We start from the raw sequence: 27,933 nt of genomic DNA, 5'->3' as shown, positions 1-27,933 counted from the left end.
CATTACAAACTCATGCAGCTCACCGCTCGCTCCAAGCGGCCCAACCCCCTCGATCACACAAACAGCCATTCCCACGCAGTTTCGCACGCGTGCGCGCTCGCGAGACCCTTGGGGTACGAGAGAGAGGAGGAGGAGGAGGGGGTTAATCGACGGTGTGGGCAAAAAAAAAAAAAAACAAAAAAAAAACGATGGATGCTGATGATGGGATGTGAACTTCCCAGGCTCGGGATGTTCTCATCCTGTCATACGACAGGCTGATGCTGACGTACGAAAACAATTATTTTACATATTAAAAGAAATGAAATGAAAAGGCTTAACGCTTTGACTATGTAATGACAGTTTATTTCTATATACAGATCGTATTAATATCTGACACACCATCACCAATCTTAGTGGTGATGAGCGTTTTATAAACCAGCAAGGACGCAATATTTCAAACTTATGTCGCATGTTAAAATTATCATGCGCACCCAAAACATGTTGTACCAATTAGTCAATTGTTTTGCAAATATCGCCCCCCTGTGGTACAAAAACACTACATTTTTAAGTACAAGTGACCTGCGTTGTGTTCATGCTAATACGCAGAACATATGAACACGGTCAAAGCCAGAAAGTAGTTCAGTGTGCTGTTAGAACTGCTGCCACGTTTAATTAACTGCATAAATCCTCAAATGCTGCAGAACATATTAAATACTCCAGAAAGGCTCACAAAAAATGGTTACACAACTTGGTTTAGACTGAGCAATGCACAAATATGTAATCTGTGTGTTGTTTAAATGTGGTTATCTCGTAATTAAAGAAAAAACATGAAGACCAGTACACCTTGAAAACTGAAAATATAACATGCTTACTGTAACGAGGTTGTTTTTATTATGGCAGTGCCAGTGAGAGTGAATATGCTTAAATATAAATAAACAGGAATCATAAAAACAAACTCCAAGGCAAGAATAAATGCCTTTATTTTATCATGTTTAACCTTAAAAAACCTGATGCGCTTCAGTAAAACAGTTTCTGTCAGGGAGTTAAAATGTTGTGATTAAGGTTTTTTGTTTAATTTCCTTTTTTGTAAAAGGTTAAAAATGACCCTGCCATGAGAATAAATGACAGTGCCTTACAGTTGTTGCCCCCCCCCTTTCAATTATTAAGCGTCCACTAACTGGACCCTTTATTGGTTACTTCTTGCTAACACTGGGCTGGACGCTGTTTAATCTTCAGAGCTGCCATGATGGCATCACATCTCAAAGGTGCTCTATTGGATTGAGGTCTGGTGACTGTGGAGGGCATTTGAGTGAAGTGAACTCACTGTCATTTTCAACAAACCGTTTGAGATTATTTGAGATTTGTGCATTTATGACCACAAAGTGTCCTCAGAAGGTGAGCACACTGTGGTCATAAAGGGATGGATATGGTCAGTACCAAGTCGCTCCAGCTGGTACTAAGGGGCCCCACACCATCATAGCACCACCCCGAACCACTGATAAAAGGACTCATGGTTTCATGTTTCTTACACCAACTTGTAACGCCGTCTGAGTCATCAGACCAGGCAACATTTTTCCAATCTTCTATTGTCCAATTTTGGTAAACCTTGAAAACCGCAGGCTCAGCGTGTTGGGCATTCAGAGATGCTCTTCTGCATGCCTTTGTTCTAACAAGTGGTTATTTGAGTTACTGTTGCCTTCACATCAGCTCAACGCAATCTGACCATTGTCCTCTGGCATCAACAAGACATTCTGGCCCAGAGAACTGCTGCTCACTGGAGCTTGTGTGGCATCAACAACCATGCCATATTCAAAGTCACTTAAATGATCTTTCTTCCCCATGCTGATGCTTGGTTTGAACTTCAGCAGGTCTACATGCCTAAATGCACCGAGTTGCCGCCACGCGATTGGCTTACTAGATATTTATTGTTACATATACCTAAAAGTAGCCAGTGAGTGTATATAAATATATATCCCTATATACAAAAGCAATCTGAATCCAGGGAGCAATCCTATCAATATCATTTTTTTAAAGTGCGTAACCTTAATAAGTGATCCAACGGCCAGTAAGAATGAAAAATGTACCCTAGTGTTGCAATAACTCTTTCTAATCAGTACTTACAAGCTGTTTTAACCACAACAATGTTTCATGCTTTGTTTGGCAACAGAAACAAAGATACACTGATGCATGCAACACTTTCATTTGTCAAGTGCCACTTTGCTGTGATTAACTGTAGTTTCATCCCAGTGAGGCTTCATCTTCTCGTTGGTGGCCGTCGGTACAGGAAATGCTGCAGAGCAGTAAACTGTGCACCCTGACCGCTCCTTCTGAGACGCAGTTTACATTTGAACAAATGCTCGACGAGACATCTCTCACTTTTCATCGCTGCATCGTCGTCAGTGTCGCGTTTTCTCACCGCAGGACTGCATCTTTACAGACAGGTACTTGAAGCTTACTTTAAGCTGAAGCCAATCACAGGAATCACCAACTTCATGTTTGCAACACTGGAGGCCAAACGTCTGTCACAGCACATTTGCTGCTCCATTTCATCTAATGGACCTTCAATTAAATAAAATAGCTTGTTCGTTCTTGACTTTTAGGCCATCAGCTGCATGAAATCTTGATTTTTATTTATGCATTGATGAACGTGAGCAGCTTGTATGAAGATATTTTTGGCTTTATGAACAAAACTCATTACTTTTAATATTACTGCTCCATGCTGACTGCTTTGCATGCAAACATGCATTTTTTTAATAGGAAAACTCAAAACAGAAACTGAATATGCAATCTTATTAGAGACAAGCTCCCTCCTTGGATGATGAGAACAAGTCTGAAAACTTAAACTATACTGTGAATGATCTTACTCTTTTGATCTGGTTTTCTTTTATATCCTGTGTATTATGCATACACCCTCATGCATAAGGCAAGCCAGCTTGATCCTTTGCTGTCTTATTGACCCATCAGTAAACTAAGCTAATAGATAAAATCTGTGGAGGATGCTGGAGAGCAGAGCTTTGCAAATCAGATATTGGCAGAAGCATCTGAGAGGCTTGTGTTTGCAGTGACTTCGATTTCTTCACCTTATAAAGCTGAAGATAAGGCTGTTAACTGACTCTGTAAAATAAAAATTAAAAAAAGGAACTGCCTTTCTTTACATCACTAACTAGCATCCCTCCCATTTATCTGAGATGGGTCAAAAACTGGGAGTACCCCCACCCCCCTTCTGTGGTGTTTGCATGCTCTTCCCACCCCAGTGTGGATTCTCTCCTGGTACTCTGGCTTCCTCCCACCATCCATTGACTTGGAGATAATTTATCTGAATTTCAGAAGCGGGACCACACCTCATACACTCCCCTTCCAGGTCAATGACTATATATGCCTTCCTGCAGTATAAGCTGTTAGTTCTCATTTTTTGCTCCCCGTCCCCTTAGCTCAGTTCTCATCCCTCTCGGGTCCTCACCGAGGCTCTCCCGAATCTGCAGACTCAGGCTTTATCTGTCTTTACTTCATCTGCCATTCTTTTTCAAGAAACACTGTCCAGCTAACTGATGTGGTCCCTGCTAGAAAAATGTGTGTTATATTAATTGGTGATTCTAAATTGGCTGTAGGTATGAGGGTATATCTCTCTGTGTTAGCCCTGCAACAGATTGGCAACCTGTCCAAGGTGTACCCTGCGTCTCACCCTATGACAGCTGGAACAGGCTCCAGCCCAACTGCAACTCTGAATTGGATAAGCGGAAGAAAATGAATGGTACTTGAAACTGGCTACCTTCCCCATATAGTTGTCATTAAAGGACCACAACAGAGATACTACATAATTCAGACAATATAATGTCCACATAATGAAAATAAGAAATGCAAATAACCTGCAGGGAGGGGTGACGATTCCTGTGGCCATGATTAAAAGATCCAGGCGTGGGTGGCTGTCATAATAATCATCATCCATTTGGGAGACACAGGCTCACATCTGTAGACCATAATGGAGGCCTGTGAAATGGAGTGAGTCAAAAAGAGATAGTAACATAAACATCATAATTAATAGAGCCAATTATGTTTAAAAAAATATATTATTTATGAGCCCAGAAAAGGTCTCAGCATTTGTTGTGGAATTCTTTTTTCTATAGGACACTTTAACTGTGTCTGCATGTTCACAGTGGAGAAAAGCTCGACAATTATCTACATGTCTACATATACGCTAGCAATATCAGGCTGACGTTTGTGCGTATGAATTTGTCCATATCGATTGGCTTTGAGCTGTTTTTAAACACGCAGAGCAAGTTTTGCTGCTGCAAGAGAGTACACAGAGTAAACCCAGAGCAGGACACGACAGCAAAAAAAACTGTCAGCAATCGTTTTAGCAAATGACAAGAATCATGCAGCGCTACGACCAAAAATGAGCTTTCAAGGGTTTTTAAACTCGTTCAGATCCTCAAGACCAGACACAGCTGTGTTTGCACAAAGAACAGCGACACAGAGGCTAGCTTAACACTAGCTTAGCCCAGTTACCCTGACCCTGCGCCATTTACCAGCCAGCTAACAGTTTGCGGATTGCCTACCAACAGTTTCATTTGAGCTCGCAAGTGACTTGAAACCCGCAGCTTTCGCTTCCCACGGAGACAACAGGGGAAAAACCAGCTTGAGCTTGCAACTTACCTGCTGCTAACAAATCCACAGCGTAGGAGGAGGAGGGGGGTAGTGATGGTGGCAGTTGTTCTTCTGGCTGTCATGCTAGCCCAATGCTAATGCTTGTTAGCTCCCTTCTAAGGACGCCTCAGAGGGAGAAAAAAAAAACGGATTTTCAATTTTCTTTTTATATGTCTGCAAACGGCGTTAATGCACAACGAGAGGTCGCTGGAAGCCAAAGCAAAGGTAAAAGAGGAGATTTCCTGTCGCTGACGAGAAACTTGGAGAGTTAGCTAAGATTACTTCGACTAAAAAAAAAAAACAAAAAAAAGATCCAAAGTGACCACCAAACCACTTTGCAGGCGAATTGTGATTGGACGGTGAAAGCCACCAATTACCTATGGAGAACTTGGGGAGGATGAGCTCACCAGTATCCCCGCCCACCCACGAATAACAACAACAAAAGTAACAATAATAATAATAAAATCACGCATAAATACGAATTTATTATGTCAGTGTGCAAATAATAAGGTTCAAATAAGCTTTTAAACACAGATGAAGACAAAGGGCACAATTTATTAAAGACACTTATTGATCAACAAATAATCAGATATTTTTTTTAATAACATAGCTGCAGTATTTGTTACATAACTGTCTCCGGGGCTGGTCACCTCCCTCCACCTCCCTCTGCCCCATCCACTAGTCTTGTCGCAGGGCAGGGCAGGGCAGGGCTGCTCCTGCTTCCTCCTTCCTCCTCTGATGCTGTGATATCTGCACTGCACATTTTTCATGATCAGACACAGTCCAAAGAGAATGGTGCGTAGTCTAGTGGAAGCATATGGACTCATTTTCTGTGCTGCTTCACCACCGCTGTCGCCACCACCTCCCACTACCAAACTGGCTGTTAAAGCGGCATGCACGCCTGCCCAGTGACTCAGGGAGTGAAAGGGAGGCATCACTTTGATGAATATTGCTTTGCTCAACTCCCAGCAAGGTCATCAGCAGCCATCTGTAGGCAGTGGAAAAACCCTAATAACCATTTAGATCTGAACATCCCATTGTTTCTCAGCATTTACACGATTCAGCCCAGTGCACTGGTTAAGTGGTTGGCACGTACATTCGCTGCATGTTTAAAGTTCTGCATTGAATCAGTCTCAGTATATGTGTTTAACAAATACACAGGTGTCTGCTGGAATACAAAAAAAAAAAAAAAAAAAAAATCCCAAGAGTCAGGATTTTGCACCGGTGTCAGAAATGCAATCTTCTATAACTACACTGACTCGAAGCACCTTCAATTTTCCAGCATGATGACACTTTCTTTTCCTCTCATCTAGAGGGCAGTGGAGACCCGTGCAAAGACGCGTGCTTCCACTGGAATTGCAATGCAGAATGCAGAATGCACACCTCACAATCTCTTGCCTCCTGAGCCCCGAGTTACACAGCTGAGCCAGCCATCAGCATAAATGGGAGATTTTCCCCCCGTATGCCCCAACAAAATATTCAGCTATATGTAATTAGCCTTTGTGGAATTTCAAATTGTGAGGGCATAATTTTGCATATATCCCACAGCCTTGTATAAGCAGCAGCTTCTGTTGGGGGGGGGGGGGGGGGGGGGGGGGGGGGGGTGCTGTTTGAATAATGTGTGCGTGTCGTGCATGCAGTGAAGGATTGAAGACAGGCAGTCCAAGGTTGCGTGTTTGAGATCAAAGGCGAGTAAGTTAGACATCAACACCCCTCCACCCACCACCACCCCAGCCCCCCCTCCACCGTCACCCACCCCTCCAACCCACACAGACAAGTTGGGCCATCTGTTGACAACAGTTCAGGAAAAGGATGTTGTTTCATTGTGCTTCACAACAGGGATCCTGATTGAAAAGCTGATCTCCTTCCACGGCTGCTATCAGTTTTCTTTATATTTCGGGTTGACAACTGTCGTGATGGCACTTTTGTAGATGGGGTTGTCCTTCTGCAACATGGTGAAAACAAGTGTCATCGCATGATTATTCTTCAATGTTCACTTTGCTTTACTTTCTTACTGATTAACTGGATGCGTAGGTGATCAGTCATGTTGAAAACTAACACAGAATGTTCTAAACTTTTAATATATTCATGGATTTCATTTGCTATTACTTAATTTCATGTTGCCTCTGCACCAAATTTACCCCGTTTAATCGTGTTAACTGTCAATATGTCCCCGTACCAGTGTCCCCGAGACAAACTCCTGCATCAATTGTACAGCCTGCTGACAGAAGGATTTGTTTGGGCAGGGGCTCACCCTGTTCCAGCGTCTCTGCTCCAGCTCTCTCTGAAAGCGGGCAAACTCCCTGCGGTCATGGATGCTGGTGAGTAGTTTCCATAGCAGCAACAAAGCCACGCCCAGCACCACAACAGAGCCTGAAAGCACTGCGGTAATCAGGATCACATTCGGCCCCGGTGGGCACTCTTGAAAGACAAGAAGAAGCCACAGCGCCTTACCAGCCATATACTGTCTGGTTGTGAATTTCAGATAAAATTAATGTGCTTGTACAATCTCACTATGGCATCATTAACTAACCTACAAAGGGCAGACTGCAGAATACAAAGTCCTAAAGAATTCTACAGACGTGATTTGCATTTTTGCCACCATCAGCCAAGAGGGCGCATTAAAGAGGTTTAATCTATACCTCTGTCGGGGCCCTGCCTTTCCCTTATTATGATAATAAAATGTGTTTTTACATAAAATAAATCCCTGGAGCTGTTACAACTGACATAATTTATTCTTCTAATGTTGATATACTGGTGTAGTCATAAAAAATAGAGAGTTTGGCTCTGCTTACCTCGTTCGAGAGCTACATAGAAAAAGTCTCCTTTTTCTCCAGTCCTCACAAGAAAGTGCACTACACAACTCTCCGAGTCCACTTCCAAACACCTGCGAAGGCCTGGAGAGGAAGGTACTGTTGCTAAGACACCAGTCTGACCTACCAAGGTGAGGTTCAGGTGGGCACACTTCATCTCGCATTCATTTGGACTCAAACCCACTGAGAAGGCCCTGCATGAGATGCATTCTCTGTAAAAAGAAAAAGAAAAAGCGTTTAGTTATAAAGGCAATTAAAGTTACCCCCAGCATGCTCTCAATGTTGGGGGTAACTCTATAGAGAACTTAGATTACTTATGTATGTAATTCAAGCACTAGTTTATTTAGGCACCTTTAATATGAGGATTCCATTACAGTTAAAATGTTACAATTTTGTTCCTCTTATTGCCACAGAGCAAAACAAAATAGAAAATCCCTGATGAATGTCTTTCAGTTTGTCTCCTACTTTTTTATAGGTAGTTGTTTATTCGCATATTAGTCAGTGTGCACGTGGTTCTTATCCAGCAAGATGAAAGTATTTGCAACATTTTAAATTTGTGGGTGAAAAGGACAAGAACAACAAGGGAAAAGGAAACTGTGCCTCGGTAATAATACGTGTCTGTCAGCTGTGAGGAGCTCTACTTCAAACTTGATTAAGGATGCCTGCAAACTAACTAAGCACAGCAGCTCCACAGCACTGGTGGCCCATTGAGGAGGAGAATGATGAGCTAGAGCTCAGGAACAGAAGAGCTAGCTTTTAGTTGGGCCAGAACTGTCACTCAGAGGAAAATTAACAAGCTTCTTGCTGGTTTTATGGTGTAGTAGTATGCTGCATTCAAACCGACACGCGCTCGGAACCTCATCTCTTGTACTGCAAAGACAGCAACCTCATAAAGTAACAAGTTAATAATGTTACTCAACAAATGTCAGCTTTTAAGGAAAAGTGTGACAGAAATGCAAAACCTCCACACTTATTTTCATTTTTCCTTAATTGTGCCTGAACCTTTAAAGGTTGTAGTACCGGTGCAAGTTACAGATGCTGGGGCAGGAAGGGCAAAGCTCACAGGTCGGGCCCTGGAAGCGCTTGTCGTGGCAAATGCAGGTACCGCAGTGGCAGTCGCCTCTGCCTCCACAAATCTGTCCATCCTGAGCGAGGCACGACTCCAAGCTGAGAGGGCACTCGCAAGCTTGGCCTCTGAATGCGGGGAGACACAAACACTCCCCACACACACACCTGCCGCGCCCTGGGATAGTAGATGAAACAATTTCAAATGAGACACGCTGCCCTTCTGTTATTTATTTATTTTTTTTGCAGATGTGTTACCACTACTATACCTCCACACTGCAGTCCTTGGTACTGATCACAGCTGAAATCACTGCACTCACAGAACTCCCCGTAGTACACATGGTTGGGCTTTTTGCTGCTCTTTTGACAAACACACCTCCCGCAAACGCACTCTCCATGCCCACTGCACACTTCAGATGCATTATCGCGGCGACAAAGGTGTGAGTCAACTGCCGTGCCCGACTCCTCTTGTTCGCATTCACAAAATGTTCCGACTCTCCCTTCTTTACACCTGCAACACAGGAACACATATCGGCTTGTTTCCCCCCTTAATAACCTGAAATTAAACTTGTTAGCCAAATTGATGCCGTAAAGCCACTTCACCTACCTGCATGCGCCGCACTCCAGAGTGCCGTTGCCATGGCTACAAGAAGGACTGTGTGGGACCCTGTCCTTTTGACATGAACACTCACATATGGGGCTCAGCAGGACCTCAACCTCTTCGCTATAGCCTTGGGGCTTAATAATAAAGCGGTATGGTCTTTGTGAAGCAGCCACACACAGAGGTGCTGTGATGCTTACATTAAAGCTCACCTAGAGGGGGGGGTGAGAATTCCTTGAGCACAGTTATAATCCTCCACTAATGAGGTAATCATAATCAGCATTACCATGGCTTCAGCTGAGGATGGCCACATGCTAACAGAATTACTCACACAATTTACCACACACAGAGACGTGGCTACATGCAGCTACATACCTCGTCACCTACAGAGATGCTGGAGCACCTCCTACCCTGCTCGCCATGCCTTGGCCCGTGGTCCTTACAGTGGGAAGTATAGGAGATGCGATAGCCTGGTGGGAGCTTGCTGTTCTCCATAACAACCTCAGAGGTCAGTGCCTATAGCCAGTAAAGCAGTTAACCTCATAAAGATGAGGAGGTGCCAGCAGGTTATGCACATGAGGCTAATGACCTCTGCAGGAAGGGTGTTTGTGCCTCACTTACATTATATGCTTCAACAATTATCTGCAGGATGTTGTGGGAGTTGTTGGACAGCATTCCAACCTCACATTTTGGGAAGATGCTTCTTAGGCCCTGCAGCAAAGCAACAGTATCCACAACATAAATGAATGCATATGCAAATGAATGCATATGCATTTCAAAATATGCCAGCTGGACTAACAAAAACGAACAGTTCTCAAAGATGTTGGTGTACCACCTTTTGGCGTACCTCTTTTTTTTTCAGTTTTACTGACTGTGAATGGACCAGCTACACAATTAAACTAGTTTATTTGTTTTAATTGCCAACATATAGCATGAAAATTCAGAACTGGCACTGTAGGATAGCTTATTCCTGTATGCTATAGCAGAGAGAATCTGTAGGCAGCATCCGCAAATCATCAGTAAAGTTTCTGGCAGCTTTTTAGCACAACTTTTTGGTGGAAATACATGGAACTGGTCCCAGATTAAGCACCAGCACTGCACCCGTAGAAAAGGGAGAACTCATACCCAAACTCTTGCAATGAGTAACATCTGTCTTCATTATAATGCACTTGAGTAATGTAGTTCACTACAGCGACTGCCCTGGTGCAGTTAATATTCACTTGAGTACCAAAGCCACAGTGGAAAATAGTTCTGGAAAACTTACCTTTTTACAGGAAAAAAAATAACCAGCCTTAAATGTTTATGTTATGTAAAGTTAGTGTTCAAGACATGAGAGAGTTTCCTCATACTGCTACATAATTTTACTCAGATGACATTCAAGAGAACAAGCTTCAGAAATGTTTACAGTGAAGTGTCCAAAAACTGTTTTGATATCCATAATTGTTTTTCCTGCTCATTACAGCTATGCAAATTAAACTGTGTAAGACTTAAAGCCATGCATGGCAAAGAGTGTGTTACTAACTTTTCTTGGCATCACACCAGATAATCTGAGACACTGACCTGGACGTCTTGACCTTATTTGTGTTGTTGGTGCATTTTGAAGTTTATGGATTGCTGTGCAGTTAATTAGAATTCTATCACTTCATTTACGGTCATGTGAAAAAGAAAGTTTTCACAGTGGAAAAATAAGTACATCCTTAATGCTTCCACAGGAATTGAGTGGGTAGTCAGGAGCCAGTTGCTGCTAATCAAATGCACTTGATTAAGTGATCAACAGTAAGTTTGACCGCCTCTATAAAAACAGAAGTTTGCCAGTCTGGAGTATTTAAGTGTTTGTTAACACAGTGCAAATGAGTAAGACATCAGCAATGACCTTAGAGAAGCATTGTTGCTGTCAACCACTCTGGGAATGGTTATAAGGTCATTTCTAAACAGCCGCAAGTCTTCACAGGAGTGAACGTCCCAGCAAATTCAGCCCTACTCAGACCGTGCAATGCTCAGAGAACAAGCTACATCTCAGACTCGACAGGCCTCCTGTTAGCATGTTAAATGTTAGAGTTCACACAGTACAGTTATTAAAAAAAAAGAAAAAACTGAACAATTATATTATATTAATTATGTTATTATATACAAAGTTGCATCTGAATAAACCACAAGATTTCTGGAACAATGTCCTTTAAACACATGTGACCAAAGTGGAGATTTAAGATTAGTTTTAATGCAAAGTGCCACATTTGTTAAAAACCAAACACAAACGCTTCATACCAACTGTCCAGCATGATGGTGGAAGGTTGATGATTTAGGCTTGTTTTACAGCCATGGGTTCTAGCCACCTCGCAGCCACAGAACTGACCATGAACTCCTCTGTATACCAAAGTATTCTCGGGTCAAATGTGAAGACATCTGTCTGACAGCTAAAGCTGGATCAAATTTGGGTCATACAGCATTGTAAAGAAGAGCGGGCCAAAATTCCCCCACAACGATGTGAGCAATTGGTTACTTTAAGTGACTGATTCAAGTGTGTCTTTTGTCCTGTCTCTCAGCCCCAACCGGTCGCGGCAGATGACTGCCCCTCTCTGAGCCTGGTTCTGCTGGAGGTTTCTTCCTGTTAAAAGGGAGATTTTCCTTCCCACTGTCGCCAAGTGCTTGCTCATAGAGGGTCATTTTGACTGTTGGGTTTTCTCTGTAATTATTGTAGGGTCTTTACCTTACAATATAAAGCACCTTGAGGCAGCTGTTTGTTATGATTTGGTGCTACATAAATAAAACAGAATTGAATTGCTAAAGGTGACTCTACAAGCTATCAAGCTATTGAATCATGGGGTGTACTTCTTTATTTGTGAAATTTGCAAATTTCGTCACTGTTAATTAGTCTTAACACAAATTAACAGTGGCAAAATTTGCTATCCAAGCTAGCTAGCATTAGCTAATAAATCCAAATATGGTCATTTCTGGCCCCAATAAACCAACATGGAGACCAAACAAAATGCTAGACTTAAGGCTTCCAAAATGTAGTCCATAAATCATTGGGTGATGGCAGGGTGGCTATAAGGGCTACAGTCTACAGTCAGCGTTACTTCTGCTACTGAAACAGATAACAATTCAAACAGCAAAGCGAAAAAGGTTTTCATAAATGATAAATGAATAGAAATAGGCCCTGTTATACCTCATACAAATGTGCAACTTCTTCGGTGACAGCAAAGATGGTCTGGACGCTCTTCTGTCTCAGCGTTTCAGCAATGTGAGCCACCGAAGGGTAGTCCTGTCAGAGTGGAGCAGGGCAGATGCAAATTGCAATGCATAACAGTCAGGCCAGAATATATATGTGTAATAAGTAGTTAAGCATGCTTTCCCTCTTCCTTCTATTGCTGTCCTCCCTCTTTCCCTCCCATCTAACAACTCTTTCTATTGCTCATTTCATTCACTCGCCCTAACAGACTTTCCATTCCCTGCAAATAGATAAATAAGTACCATTCAAAGAGGAGTGATGTCCGCATCTTGCACATCCATTTTCAGCCTTGGGTGGCCATGCATCCAGACAGAAATAGATTAATAATGCATCCATATTCACTCCACATGTCCAGTGTCTGGACTGGAATGAGGTCAAGACACTAACAGTCTCATGAACCTAATGAGACACCTATATGGATGTTTAACGCAGGGGGATAAAGAATTACTCGCAAGCACACAAGCAGGCGCGCACACTCTTTTGAGCACCTTCTGCACAGCACACACCCACCCAGCCTTCTAAACACAACCTCAGTGAGATTAAGAGATGAAAGCTTTGGTTTGAATTACTCCACAAACACTCCAGCTGTTTCCCATCAGGGTATGCCTGTCAGCATCTTCTTTACCCAGGGAATTGTGCTGTTGATTCTGACCTTTAAATCACTGTCTTTGACTTTCTCTGCAGCTGCCTGGACCTCTATTTCACTGCTAGGATTGCAGACGGGAATCAATTTAACACGCGTTGCAATATCTGGTCCATAGGATAAACACTGTATGCTCCTTGGGACCACAGCCACCCAAGCATGCATGAAAGTAAGTGAAAACACATACACCCCTGTGATGGCTCATTCTGGCGAGGTAAAGCTTCGGCTTTTACCTGTGAATATAACCGTGGGATTTCACAAGGCAGAATTAATCCGTTTTCTCAACAAGTGAGATGAGTTTGAAAAGAAACTGACAGACAACGGAGCAGACAATGAGTAGCATTATTACCCTTCTAAATTGTGTTTCAGTGCAATAAATGAATAAATGAAATCTGATATTTACAGTCCTTTTAGTTCTTGCTTTATTAATTCATGAAATGCCAACATGTGACCATGCAGGGCCGTCAAATTTCCATAACTGTCGCACACTGTAAAGTGTCCTTTTTTTTGAGCAGATTAAATGAGTAGTGGTAATTTAGGCCCCTATCTATCTATATATCTCCACACCAGCCAGCAGGTAGGTTTGAACCAGGACTCTTCTTGCTTTGAGGCCACAGTACAAACCATTAAATGTGAACATTTTAAGAGGGTACTCAGACCTTTTTTTTTTTTGCAGTTGTTTTAACAGTTTGGCCCATGAGTGTCATTTCAACCATAACAAACTTATAATGAACTCATAACTTAATCTTGAAACATTTTTTCTCTAGTGAAACACAAAAAATTGAAAGCTATACTAGAAAATGCACATTTGTAGCATTGTGGAATAATTTTTTGGGCTAAAGGCCGATGATTCTCTCTGGTGCTGCAGGTGCTCTCCTTAAGTTAACCTGATTCTGCGTTAATAAAATTTAGCACAGCAAAAATCCAGCTTTAATACCAAACCTGTGAGTTTCCTCTGGTGTAGACATTTTTTTGCAAGTGACACTTCCCGTCGTTTGGAAGCACAATGCCGCCTAATTTGCCGTCTCCAGCAATGTGGAAACCGGCATCCGTGGAGAACACCAGCAGACGGGTCACATTTCTCCAGCCGATCTGCTCCTGCGAGTGAAGAACACTGAGTCAATAAATTACCGATCGGCAGCAAATTGAACACAGCGACCATGACCTAAGTGTTTCTGACAGGCTTCTAGAAAAGAATTACCTTCCTGCTTTTCTATGTAATCAAATCACTGCGGATGAGTAATACTTTGTGCCTTCAAGTTTGGGGCTCAGATCAAAAACCTGTGAAATTAAATTATGAAAATCTAATTTTCATGTTTAAGAGCTCATGAGTCTAACATACACCCAAAATGGAGTAGTTTCCCAAAGGAAGCTTAGTATTCTGTAATAGTCCTTTCATCTATTGTCTGCAGTCTTTCCACTTCCTCTGCATAACGCCCACTCAAACAAAAGCAACAATATCTGTGTTGCAGTCTGGCTCCCCGCTGGGCTTCCTTACATTACCTCACACATGGTGGCCTGCATCAGGGCATCCAACCCACCCTCTGGTGAATCCAGGTTACCGGAGATCCGCTGCCCCCCTACCAGCTCTGTGAAGAGGCTTCCGTTGGTGGTGAGGCTTAGGATGTGATGGAAGGTGAAGGGAGGGGTGCAGGGCCAGGGCTCGGTCCTTTTACAGGGATTTCTGAGCATGTCCTTCGCAGTGCTGATGTATGGCATTACTGTCTTGTCCACAAATGCACCAAAGCCTTTTGGAGTGGAAATGAACAAAGGAGAATAAGAAGTAGCATAGAGAATAATTAACGTCCTCTTTTCTCCCAACAACTACCAGTTGTCCTTGAGCAAAGCACTTAATCCCCAGTCACTCCAGCAGTGCTACTTAGTGGTCAATTATGATTATACTGGGCAGCTCCCAGGTGTATAACTGTGTAAATGGGACACAAGGGTATTACAAAAAAAATGAGTATGCAGGTATAAGAAGTTCTAAGAAAACTGCATTAGCCTAGATTTCACATGAAAAGGGAACTGAGACAGACAGACCCATTCTAAAGTCACTGGTGATATTCTTCATTTCTTCCATGAGGTCAGCCCCCAGCTTCTTAACATTCATCAGGTCATCCTCCATGGAGAAAGATAGATCCATCAGATAGTACAGGTCTATGGGGTAGTCCTCCACACGTTTGAATTTCACCTCAAAGCTCTGGGGTTCTCCTATAGATGGGAAATGTGGAAATTCTACTGGAAACACATCTATAAAAGTAGCTCTGTACCATTGCAAGTATGCACACATCACACACTGATTCAGGCTGATTGAGGGTTTGTATTTTGAAATTTGTTTTTATGCAATTGATAAAAAATGTGAAAATTTGTATGTGTTTGTATGTTATCCTCAGGCTCATGACAGCCTAAATCCCAATCTCATTGTACATCCTGTATAATGACAATAAAGGCATTCTATTCTATTCTAAAAAAACTTCTCCAATCAGTATATTAACCTTTTATTAGTTGGTAACTGCTTCCAGCTATTTTTTCTAATGATTTATGAATGCTTGAATTTCAAAAGATGGATGTAGCCTCCAAGTCTGAAAAGCAACTTCTTCTATGTGCTTTATAGAGTTTCTAAGGTGACATGATGCACGTGTTTCTTAAGAGTTGTCCTCAAAATTGCATGCGATGCAACCACCGGTTTTGAGGGAAAAATGCGTAATCCCCAACCAGCTGGTGGGTGATTCCTGGAAGTTGCTGGCTATCTCTAGGTGGAATTGGCTACAAAGAGGGTGCTGCACAAAAAAACAATCGCAACAATCTCCCAACAACCAATGCAATGACAAGGAGGTTTTGCCAACTGGTCGGGGAATACACATTTTCCCCTTGCAGCCAATAGTTAACAGATAATCGCAGGTCGGTCTCTTGGCCTGAGCGACTGGGGAGCTTATTCACTTGACCCTACGCTGTCACCGTGATTCTCACGTTTGAAATGGCAAGTCACGTCTATAAAATCTCAGTATTCTCTCTGGTGACCAGCAGGGGGCAGCCCTTCTCAGTGCAGAGAGAACTTGCATCCATCGTACATCCTCAGTATACAATTTTCTGGTGGGCATGTGGTCTAAATTGTAGTTCCAAGTCTTATATAATAAAGCGTAACGTTAATGATGCTCCCATGTAAAGTAAAATAGATGATAAAGTAGGGTGTGCTTTAGGTTGTGGCTACTTTGTAATTGATAACTCACTACCATGCGTGTAGTGTCCTTGACTTCTTGTGATGTTATGACGATGAAGACCAATAGGTTTCAAAATTGTACTTCACAAACCAATGACATTGGCTACATCCATCTTTTACATGCAGTTTGCTGTGAACTAACAACCGAAATTTCTGTTGTCATTAAAACACACATAAATTATACACGTAATAACACCCACCTGGTCTGAGGTGCAGGAGAACAGACTGAGGCTGGAGCTGGGTTACTTGTCTGTGCCACCGTTTGTGCCTTTGTTCTTTGGGATGAAAGGTGATCTTCCGGTTTCTCAGAAGGACAGTGGAACCTCTAGGGTCCTCCAGGTGATCAAAAGGACAGCCCCTCTTTAGCAGGGCTCTGGCTGTGTCGCAGCGCTCCCATATGTGCTGACCCACTTCTAGAAAATTCTTTACACAGGTTTAAGCTAAGTTCAACCCCTTACATCAACGCTAACTCTAAAAAAGAGAAACGTGCACTGAGAAAGTCAGTGCTGCTGGTAATGGAAGTCATATAGAGAGGATGGGAATGTGTGTGTTTTAATTTTAGCTCACAACATGGCTTCATCATTCATCAATGCTTACATGGCTGTAACATGCAAATGACTACATATGATGTATTAAAGCTACAGGACTGTGCAAAAGTCTTTATATTTTATGATCAAGGAGCTATAGAGAAGAATTGGCAGGCCTAAAAAAAAACTACACCGCAGACACAGAATATTTGAAAATCACGTCTTTAAAAAATAGGGAAAAAACTGACACAGGACCTGAGAGATGCATCTGACCCTTCAGTTAAATCCTCATCAGAAATGCTCTCAGTGGAAGAGTGGCTGTCAGAAAGTCATTCTCAAAAAAAGACATCTACATATTGACTTTCAAGCTTGTTAAAATTGTACAGATTCTGACTTTGCTTTGTATGTTGTATTTCCATGCATGTTTGCACCTGTTTCAATCAATTTCCCATTTTAGTAAATATAAAGAAAGGAGGGGTGGCTCAAGACTTTTGCACACTACTGTAATTTAAGTCAATAAATTAATCCACTGCTTAATTTTCTTAGCATGAGTCAGTAATAGCATGTAATCATTAACAGAAAATACAAACTATACTTAGCTTGTCCACTGCCACTCAAATAAATTCTCAGTAAGCATCTCCGTGTTAAAGGGAATGCTCTGGCGTACTGAGGAACTTTTTGTGGCCCCCAAAAATATACTCAGCGTTCAGTCAACGGTGATCCCATCCATAGAATTGAAAAAGAAGTCACAGAGTATTTCCGAGGCCACTCACCTCCTCAGTACACCAAGCACAGCGCGGCCCCGCTGCCAGGCACTCTCTGCAGCTCCTGACCCCCTGACTTTCACATTCGTGATGTGAATGGTCTGTGGGAGAACAGAAACCAGCAAGAGGCTCTACTTTTCCAACATTTTTCTTAAAACACAAAGCCACAAACTGTCAATGTACATTTGTTCTTGTCAGTCAACTAGCGACACTTAAAATGTGTTCTCATAACTGTTCTTACATCTTAACCATGTGTCGCTTGTGCCTGTTAAAAGTACAACTTTCTCAAACTCTGTTTGAAGCCAGTGTGGTCAGAATCACACTGCAGGCTGTCTGTAACACACTAAACATCTTTATGTATCGATAGCACCTGTTTCACAGTCTGTAGACAGATTTTATTCAAACTTCAGGGCAGAGTGTTTATGCTAACCTAATGTCTACAACTCAATATCTGCTTTTAAATATCCAGATAACTGTAGGCTAGCTACAAGATTTTCCGTACCCTAAGCTGTCTGTTTTTCTGTGTAGTCACTTTCTATTGACATTAACATTTGAGCACATTTTTGCTGCATGCAGGTAAACAGTCCAGGTGGAGAGCAAAAAAGGGATTGCATTTGCCGATGTGCATCCTTGATACAGTTGGCTACCATCCAAGGGCCAGTTAGCTTTTAAATTGTGTCTAGTTGCAAACGATATCTGCAACAAACTGGCGACCTGCACGGGGTGTACCCCGCCTCTCGCCCTATGACAGCCGAGATAAGTTCCAGCTCCACTGAGACCCTGAATTGGATATGTGGAAGAAAATGGATGGATGGATGTAAACAATGGCTCGTGAACAGAACAGGAAGTTCTGAAGCACATATCTGTTATATTAAATTGATATCTTGTCTATTCCCAAAGTATAGGTGCACAGTAAAAATGCCAGTGTTAAAATCTTAGGTGTAGTGTTAAATAAAAAGTGTTGGTGTTGTATTAACAACACACAGCTGTAAAATAACACTGCCGGTGTAAGTTCTTACATATTTAAGTTGTTAATTTCAAGCGTTAATTAGTTGGTGTTGCTTAAGCCACGCCTTCGCTTTACGGCTGCAAAGTGCCGTCTGCTTTCTGTCGGTTTCCAGCAGTCGCTCGGTCGGACATTACCGTTTCTTTTAACCCGCAGAAGACAAAATTACTTCCTAAAGGTAAGCTAAATGTCCAGACTTGATGTTTTGATAGAAATGTGCTTTTTAGTTTGTGACATCAAAAAATATACTATTTAACCTATTTTGAATGGAAAGTTCACCAAATTCAAGGTCCCGCCATTTTACCAAATCTAGGGAGCGGTAAATTTGAATTCTAATGTTATATTTGGTCAGTTCTAGTAGTCATTTTACAGCGTAAATATGACACGTCTGGCGGTATGGCCTTAAATATTGTCGATGTGTGCATTTACAAAGCTAGCAATACAAACTGCTAATGAGCCTTCAAGAGGACGTGGGGGACGTTCCCTCCAAAAACCATGCTAGCTAGCCATTGATCGCCAGGCTCTGAACCTTGCTGAGGCGCCCTCGCGCACGGCTGAGGATTTCATAGTTTTACTTTTGGACCTCTGCTGTCATTGCATTTAACAAACAGGAGCTGACTCCGTCTGGGCTAGCTCGCTATCATCGCCGTTTGCGCTTATATCATTTAAACAAAATTTGCCATCTACCACAGAGCAGGGGCAGTTTCATTCACAACGGGTGTGCGCACACTTGATTTCGTGGGCTACAGAAATCAAAATGACAACCGGCATAAACGGGAGAAGTTAGAGGAAAAGGGAAGAGCAAAGGAAAATTTCAGGCTTTCTATTTAAAAAAAAAAAAATCAAAGCATGAAAGGTAAATACCAACCTTCATGTATTTTGATACACAAATTGAACATTTAATGCAAAATTTAGGGCTGCAACAATTCCTCGAGTAACTCAAATAATCCTAAAAATCTTCGATACAAATTTGTTGCTTCGATGTTTCCTTTTAATGCTGCAGCTTAGGTGTCTCCGTGTAAGCGGAGCATTTCATTCACATTAGGGACCCTTTAACTGGAGTGGATATTCGCTGACAGGTTTTTCCACGCCCCCACTGCGCTGTGCTGTGGGTGTGCGCATGTGCGTTGTACTTGCTGTGCAGAGAATGTTAGTTTCTTTTTTTTTTTTTTTTTTTATTTTCAGCAGCTGTTTTAAGTGCTGTCTGCACTTGCGCAGCCATTACTGAGATGGTGAGCTCAGGTGGCCTGAAAGGAAACGTTTTTCTAGTCCAAAACAGCAGGGCTTGTTCCTGTAAACACAGTTACAGACTTACAGAGACAGAGAAAAATGAGCAGTATGGAAGTTAAAATATGCAGATGAACTGTTAATATGAAAAATAATTTCTTATCCGATTACTTGATTAATGGATGAAGTAATCAATAAAATACTTGATTACAAAAATAATCCATAGTTGCAGCGCTACTTGTGTTCAGAAAGCTATAGTCAAACATTAGTTTTCAGCACCAGTGCTTCTTTAAAATATCTGTAATGTGTTGTCAAAGCTTGGAATGTGTCCATTTTTGTTCTGGAGAAATGCTGGTGCAGGTGGAGCATCAGGCAGTCCAGAAATGGGTTCGGGTTCCAGTGACAGATGACTGCTATGATTACTTGAAATTCATTCAAGAGGGTAAGTTCAGTGCTAATTATGTTGATATGGCAGCTGCCATAAAATAAAGCAAGCTTAGTTTTTCTAACTCAAATGTCTTTCCCCATCATAAAGATAGTTTTTGGCCTTTAGGAATCTGCATTTTAATCAGCACCAGTGCCGTGCCTTTGCCAACAGTCTGCGACATAAACTCTGGGAAGTCATGTAATGGAGTTGAAAAATGAACAACTCTTAACCAATTTCAAAATATGTTGGTGGGTTCTGCTAAGTGTAATTGCATGTTGGACCTAAAGGATAAAATGTGGTCACTGCATAAATAATTATTGGTTTGGAGGATGGCATGTCAAAACTTGGACAGGGATAATTTATGTTGCCCAAAAAAGAAGATGTGGATTTGTCTAACAATTCTTAGTAGAAAGATTTAGGCCCATCTATGTGTTCCTCATGTCCAGCCTGTTTATTAATTCCCCTCTCTTTATTGAAGTAATGAGCTTTGTTGGAGTAATAATTCATTCATTATTGTTCATAAAAATGGTTATGTAAAATTTTGGTGAACTGTGTTCAACAATAGAGGCAACACTTCATGATAAAATTTACTATTTTAACCAGCAGCTCATTGTCTGAAAATGTTATTTGAAATATATTTTAATTATAAATGTGATTGTCCCTTTACAGTTCTAACCATGTTTTAAATTAGCAGGTTAAGATGAGTATTTTTGTTCCCTTCCAGTTCATGCTAAATTCAACTTGGCAAGTGGAGTCTCTGTAGACCTGAAGGACTCATCTGGAGTCGATGTGGATGCTGATATTTTTGATGAACTCCTGAGGGTCTGCTACAGTATCTTTCAAAGTAGTCACTGAGCGCTTTGGTAAGACATAAAAGCATTAAAACAAGTGTTTACTTCTAATGCATTTAAAAATATATATAAAGCGAAAGTTATTTTAATTTGTTTACTAATGAAGTTTCTAAATTTTATACAGTGGCCCCTGTTGATCAGAGTGAGGTCACAGATGCTTCCTTCAGTTCTGAAGATGGCTCATTCTCGTCAGTCGAGTCTCCAAGCTCAGCAAGCTCATCTTCTACAGTGATTACAGAGAACACCAAAGCACAGAGAAGACGACTGGTTGAAGGACCACCTGACAGTGAGATGGCAAAAAATGTGAGTTGGTTCAAGGTTGGAAATAGAACGTTGATCCATTTTTAAAATTCATAGCAGGATGACATGTGAAATCTGTTGCAGATTGTCTATGTAGCTCTGCACCAAAAACCAGGGGGAGAAGATGTAATAAAAGAGTACAACAAGACCAGAAGTCTCTCTGATCCAACAAGAAAGAAACTTGTCAACATTTTAGTGGCGGATATGATTGAAAGTCATGGGTATGTAATCAATAAGTCTCAGCCATCTGTATGGGGGCGGAATTTAACCTTTATTTTTTCAACTGGTTGCACTGTAATTTCATCTTAGTTAAACACATACATGTATGAAATCCACAGAAATGTCAGAATTATTTGAAAAACAATTAACATAATGATTATTCAAATAGTTTGTAATTGCTGAGAAGGGGCTTAAGAGGTTTTAAGTTTACTTATTGAATACATTAAATATATAATTTCTATTCATAACCCTTTGCACAGTTGGTGTGTTTGTTTAATCCCTATGTGAAATGGCAATATTTTTATTGAATTGTTTTTTAGGAGAGTCCCTCCTGTCAACATTCGCATTACCTACGCCCTGGGAATTGTCACCCTCTTCCCCAGTTTGAAAGATAATGGCTCACCGACTGGCTATGTGAGTATTAATTTGCAGGAACCCTGAATGTTCTCTTCTTGGGTCAAAATCTGTTTGGACTTTTATTAATTTTGGGGGGGGGGGGGGGGGGGGGTGTCGATTAACCGTTGCAGCCCAGCTGTAATTGTCCTTTTGAATGGAATGTAATAGACAGTTTGTCTTGTCTGTTCTGTTCTGTGATAGGAGCATTACTATGATCCTCTCAGTGGACAGGGCTATCTGGCCTATCGATTGAAAACAGTTCAGCGTAACACTGCAAGTGACTTCAAGAGGAGCTCCAAGTCTGCTCATCAAGGCGGTCCGAGAACTCTGAGGGAGACCTTAACATCTGAACAGCTGTTTGGTGATGGATGCAAAGAAGCAATGTCCATGATGAAACATTCATCAGACCAGGAAGTTGTCAGGGAGAAAATGAAGGCAACATTTAAGCATAGACAGAATATGCTTCATGATCTGGACCAGTCATCACTCATCTTGGATCACTTCCCAAGATTCTTGGATACACCAGGCTTAGTAAGAAACTCAGACAGATTTAATTAACTGATTGATTTGTTGAATTGGATTGTGATGGCATTTTTTTTCTCTGTGCTAGATTGAGCAGGACTTCATCATGCTCTTTGGAGAAGACATCTCGGGGAAGTTCATCGCAAGATGGCCAACATTCTATAAACCGAGGGTCACCACTGTCAGCAAAAGCCTTCGACAGAGTGCTCATCTGGATGACCTTCTGTCCACTCAGGAGGAATCAAGTGATTATGGTAGGTATTAATAGATCTCTCTACATATGCATTTGCATGCTGTGATTCTTAAGATGGTGTGTGTTATTTCATTAGAATGGGATAGTGACCTGGCAGCTATTCTCCTGCTGGTTCATCTCTTGCCTCCAACCGCGAAGGGGAAAAGACAGGGAAAAATTAGTGCACCTGAGGCTGCTGACCGTGTTATCAAGTTCATGAAGGTATGTTTTTGGCATGAATTACTTTGCTTCACTTACAGTAAATAGGTCTCACTTTTCTAAAACTAAATTTAAAAAGTGAAATATCCACCCATCCATTCACTTCTGCTTATCCTATTCAGGGTTGCGGGGGGGGAGGGGCTGGAGTCTATCCCAGCTGACATAGGGCGAGAGGCAGGGTACACCCTGTACAGGTCGCCAGCCTGTTGCAGGGCCAAAACAGGGAGACAGACAACATCCACACTCACATTCACACCTATGGGTAATTTAGAGTTTCCAATTAACCTAACCCCAGTAAGTGCATGTGTTTGGACTGTGGGAGGAAACCGGAGTACCCGGAGGAAACCCACGCAGACACGGGAGAACATGCAAACTCCACACAGGGAGAGAGGGAGGGGCCTGGGCCAAGGTGGAATCAAACCCAGGCCTTCCAGATGGTATTCTAACTGAGGAAGGTGAAAAAACGTGCAAAAAAAAAAAAAACCCACCAAAAAAAAAACCAAATAATAAAATGTCCTTAATTTGTTGCTTGTGAGGGAATAAGAGCAATCATTTCTAACATGCTGTCTCTCAATCTTAGGTGGGGACAAGCATGGCGACCTTCCTTGCCAAAGTTGGATCTGCACAGCCCTTCCTCCTCTGCGTTGGAGAAAAGAAGAGCAGGATACAGAAATTCTACATCATCCTGGATCAGAAGCCCATTCCCTGTGTGGCACAGACTGCAGTGGCTGCCTTCGATGAACTGTTTAAGGCACACTTTGTGTTTGCTGTGTCCTATGATGCAACCCTCCTCAACTTCTACACATTCATCCAAACAACGGTTTATGGCATTGATGTTGCAACAACAAAGGAGAGCCCCAGAGTCAAGGAAATTAGAGTGAGGATTAACAACACTTGAATATGCTAACATGTTACATTTGTAAGGTTCAGCACAGAAATTGTTCAACTCTTTTCCAGCATTTGAAATTTAGTCATGCTTTGTATCCAGGGCACAAATTGCGTTTGAAATGTGGGGAACATGGCTGTTCATCTGTTTTTTACACGTATTCTGGGTTCAAGAAGCACTTGCTGAAAGCACATGGAGACACATTTGCCACAGATTCTGTTTATAAGGGCAATGTTGGTACAGATAGTGTTGAGACAGATGATGTTTCTGCTCATGACCCATTGAGTAGCTCTTCTGTTGGTCAACAAAGTCATGCTAAAAAGAAGCAGTTAATGGATATGTGTAGCTCTGTTATTGCCCAAGTTCAAGCAGCTGGAGTTCTGAAAATATTGTGCAGTCTTTAACTTGTTCAATGGAGGAGGTTGTTAATGATGTTCATATTCAAGCACAAGATGCCGTTCTTAAGTGTCTTTCATCTGAGGTGAATGAACAAACCTTAAACAAAGTCAGAGAATGTTTTGAGAACATAGAAATCCATTCACACACCTTAACACTGAAAGAAAGAGGCAAAAGTATTTTGAAAAAAAATGGAAAATTGTGAACCAGTAGAGCATGTTCTTGGAGTACGTTATGATACACGTTTGGATAAAACCACAGGTGTATACAGTCAAATTCCTGTTAATGACAAATTTAGTATGTACCTATTTTAGGAACTCTTGATTCATTGTTCACCAACCAAGAACTCAGTACCTGCTTTCAACAGGTAAAGTGTCATGAAGATGGGATATATAGAGACATCAATGATGGTTCCTATCTCAGAAATCACTCATTATTTCAGAGCAAGAACATGCACTCCAAATACAGCTGTATTACGATGATTTTGAACGGCAAATCCACTGGGACCCAAAAGGGGTTCACATAAACTTGGCTGTATTTATTTTATTTTAAGAAATTTGCCAGCTAAAACTCAATTCAGTTTTGATGAACATTCATCTAGTTTCTCTTTTCCATGCCGAGGACTTAAAGAAGTACGGTTTTGGTCCAGTCTTGCAGCCTCTTGTTAATGACTTGAATGTCTCGAGACAGAAGGTATTAAGGTCCCATTTCTGATACACCATTAAGGGGTTCAATTGTTCAGGTTACTGGTGATAATTTGGCATTGCATAGCCTTTTTGGCTTGGTTGAACTCGTTCAGTTGCAACTTACTGTTGTCGATTTTGTTTAACTGATAAAACAAAGCTTCAGTCAGTATTCAGTGAGGATGACAAGGACCTAATTTTTCGCACAAAAGAGCTCTATCAGAACATTTCAATGCTGTGGCACAAAATCCATTCTTGTCCATTCTTTTGGTGTAAAAAGAGAATGTCCTCTTAATGCACTGCAGTATTTTCATTGTTCAAACAATTACGCAGTTGATATTATGCATGACCTTTTGGAAGGTGTTGTGCAGTATGAACTTCAGCTTCTTTTTCAGTACATGGTTAGGACTTCCATAGATTTAAACACCCTTTCAGAAAGGATACAGAGCTTTAACTATGGATACCTTGAGAGAAACAACAGACCTAGTGCAGTCAAAATTGATGGTAGCAATGACCTTGGCCTCAATGCTATTCAGTCATGGTGCCTCTTACGCAATACCCCCTTGATTTTTGGAGATATAATTACTAGGAATAACAGCTACTGGAGGGAATTCTTCTCTTGATTCAAATCGTCAATATTGTGTTCTCACCAAAAATCACAGATGGTATGACTTATTTCTTAAAGCATTTGATTTCTGACCATCATAAACTCTTAAGTCTGTATTTACAGACAAGAAGCTGATTCCAAAACATCATCTGATGATTCATTACCCCAGATGCATCAGAAAAATAGGACCACTCATCCATGTGTGGTGTATGAGATTTGAAGGTAAACACAATTTCTTCAAGAAATCTGTGAAGAACTTTAAGAACATAACCAAAACACTGGTAAAGAAGCACCAGAGGCAGCTGGCTTTTCATTGGGAGAATTTTTACTTTCAAAGGTTTCAGTTTGGTCCTCTTAAAGATTACCAATAAGTGAACTAGATTTCAGTGAGGTCTTAAGGTCTTGCCCCAGGTTGAATGTGCCTTGTGTATCCACAGCTTCATGGGTGAAAAACTTTGGAACAGAATACCATATTGGAATGATTGTCTGTACAAGTACTGAAAATGAAATGCCTGTTTTTCAAAAAATTGTTAACATCATAGTCAAGGATGATGAAGCATTTCTTTGACTGCTAAAGTCATTACAGAGTATTTTTGATGATCATCTGAATGCTTTCAGAATAGAGATTGTGGATGATGTGTTTGCTGTTATCTGTATCTCTGATCTGATATATTATCAGCCTTACGACAGGCAGTTTTCAGCTGACAGTGATGAAATAACATATATTGTGCCCCGCTGCTGTTTTATATGAGCTGTGCATTGAAGGTCTTTAATATTTAAATGGGTTTAATAAAAGTTAAACTTTCCATTTCTGTGTAATGTTTTGAATATTTATTATATATTTTTCCACTGGATTTGGTTTGTATTGACACCTTGTGGTGTGCATAATTTACCTTTTTAACACCACATTTTGTTTTGTGAGTAACACTATACTGGTGTTACTTTTAACATTACGTTTTAACACCAACACCACTGTAATGTTAATGTGACACCTGGTATTGTTGAATAGTAAACAATGTCTGGTGTTAATTTAACAAAAAAATGGGTGTCAACCTTTTAACACTTTGACAAATGTTATTTTAACACCAGGTAGTGTGGACACATATAGACACTTTGTCGGTGTTGAAATTAACACTGTGGGTGTGAAATTAACACTGGAATTTTTACTGTGTGGTGTATAAAAGATGGATGTAAGCTTCAGGGTAAGAAAAATACAGGAAATGCCTTAAACCTGAATATTTTTGTTATGACTGGCAGGAGATAATGCCTCTCATTGTACAAAGGAATGGGGTGGGGGGGCATCCCTGAATATTTCCCTATTGCGTGTATGGTCTCATTTGCTAAAGCAGGGTATGCTTTAGGATTTCTTTCGTATTTAGAACCATACCTATTTCACAGAAAACTTTACAAACCAATTGGGGACATCATGGTGGGCACGTCCATTCTTTAAATAGAGTTTATGACCCAAAGAAAAATTACTGTTGCTCCCAAAGGCTAAATCAGCTACTTAGCTGATGGGTTACCTGATTCATGCTGAGCTAATTTACCTGGCTGTTAGCTGTAGCTTCATATTCAGCATTTAGACATGAGAGGGGAATTTATCTTGTCATAACTGTCTGAAAATGAGTAGTGATTACACAGAAGGCTGATATCCTGGATCTTTTTTTTTTTTGCGATGGTAACCAGCACAAATGTATTTTCTAAAATCTGATTCAAACCCATTTCCTTTCATCGGCGTGCCACTGCTGAAACGCCCCAAAGAAGTGAATACACGTCCACCTGCTGTCCCATTGTATCTGAATCTATGCTGCATATAAAAGAGAGAGCCACTCAGCCCGGAGGAGATGACAAGTGCAAATTTTGACTGGCAAACAACTGGTGGGATCCAGGCTACAATCTAAATGAGAATTTCTGAGCAGCAAGAATAATGAGACAGTTTACTTTCATTGCATCCTCAATGAGAAAAGTATTGACCCACCTTGTGTTCCTGTGGCGTTGCATCTGCAGAACAATAACAGGACAACAGCAAATAGGATGCTCATCTGGAAAAAAAAAGTAATTTACTGGCTAAAATGTTGACCATTCTTTCCTCTCAAATCATTAAGGTGGAGTGGAGTTGTAATTGCTGTTTAAGGAAAATAATCTCTACACTGAGCAGCTCACAAAAGACTAGGGATTTGATCTGTGGGTGTTTGGTTTATACAATAGAAATAAAAGGCACCTACCTTGACTGATTCAGCCATGTGTAGACAAACATGAAGGAGAGTAGGGGCGCCTTCCCTCTGGGGGAGGGACCAGATGGTTTCTTTATACACATCCTGTGCAAAACACGAGCAGTGGGACTTCACCACCTCTCCCTGCCTCTGTTATCCTCTTTCCTATAGGAGCCACAAGTGGATCAACTGGCTTATGTTTCAGGGTCCTGAGCAGCAAATGATCTCTTCAAGTAAGGCCAAAGATAAAGAGAATAATTCCTC

General features: G+C 41.3%; 2 protein-coding genes and 1 long non-coding RNA gene across 3 annotated transcripts; 2 read left to right on the top strand and 1 right to left on the bottom strand.

The window, feature by feature from the left end:
- Positions 1 to 6,483: 6,483 nt before the first annotated feature.
- On the bottom strand, positions 6,484 to 17,144 carry LOC115799938 (integrin beta-1-like). The gene is made up of 14 exons (XM_030757229.1): positions 17,106 to 17,144; positions 16,395 to 16,617; positions 15,015 to 15,185; positions 14,478 to 14,722; positions 13,917 to 14,072; positions 12,269 to 12,364; positions 9,724 to 9,813; positions 9,478 to 9,618; positions 9,109 to 9,314; positions 8,771 to 9,012; positions 8,457 to 8,679; positions 7,419 to 7,648; positions 6,878 to 7,044; positions 6,484 to 6,568 (listed from the first exon to the last, which is right to left on the bottom strand). Exons 1-14 carry the CDS (start codon positions 17,142 to 17,144, stop codon positions 6,503 to 6,505), a joined length of 2,295 nt encoding a protein of 764 aa, XP_030613089.1. The 3' UTR covers positions 6,484 to 6,502.
- A 1,424-nt stretch (positions 17,145 to 18,568) lies between these two features.
- LOC115799586 (uncharacterized) lies at positions 18,569 to 20,967 on the top strand. Its single transcript, XR_004021602.1, has 3 exons — positions 18,569 to 18,669; positions 20,065 to 20,160; positions 20,870 to 20,967. It is a non-coding gene; the product is annotated as an uncharacterized LOC115799586 (long non-coding RNA).
- Positions 20,968 to 20,975: 8 nt separating this feature from the next.
- Positions 20,976 to 24,144, top strand: LOC115799585 (uncharacterized). Its single transcript, XM_030756813.1, has 8 exons — positions 20,976 to 21,008; positions 21,121 to 21,299; positions 21,381 to 21,517; positions 21,836 to 21,929; positions 22,113 to 22,442; positions 22,522 to 22,687; positions 22,763 to 22,887; positions 23,465 to 24,144. The coding sequence occupies exons 2-8, from the start codon at positions 21,288 to 21,290 to the stop codon at positions 23,780 to 23,782; spliced, it is 1,182 nt and encodes a 393-aa protein (XP_030612673.1). The 5' UTR covers positions 20,976 to 21,008; positions 21,121 to 21,287; the 3' UTR covers positions 23,783 to 24,144.
- The last annotated feature ends 3,789 nt before the right edge of the window (positions 24,145 to 27,933 follow it).

This window comes from Archocentrus centrarchus, chromosome 20, assembly GCF_007364275.1.
Source record: "Archocentrus centrarchus isolate MPI-CPG fArcCen1 chromosome 20, fArcCen1, whole genome shotgun sequence".
Lineage (NCBI taxonomy): Eukaryota > Metazoa > Chordata > Actinopteri > Cichliformes > Cichlidae > Archocentrus > Archocentrus centrarchus.
Note: the sequence above shows the minus strand (reverse complement) of the source record. Positions and strands in the feature narration are given on the sequence as shown.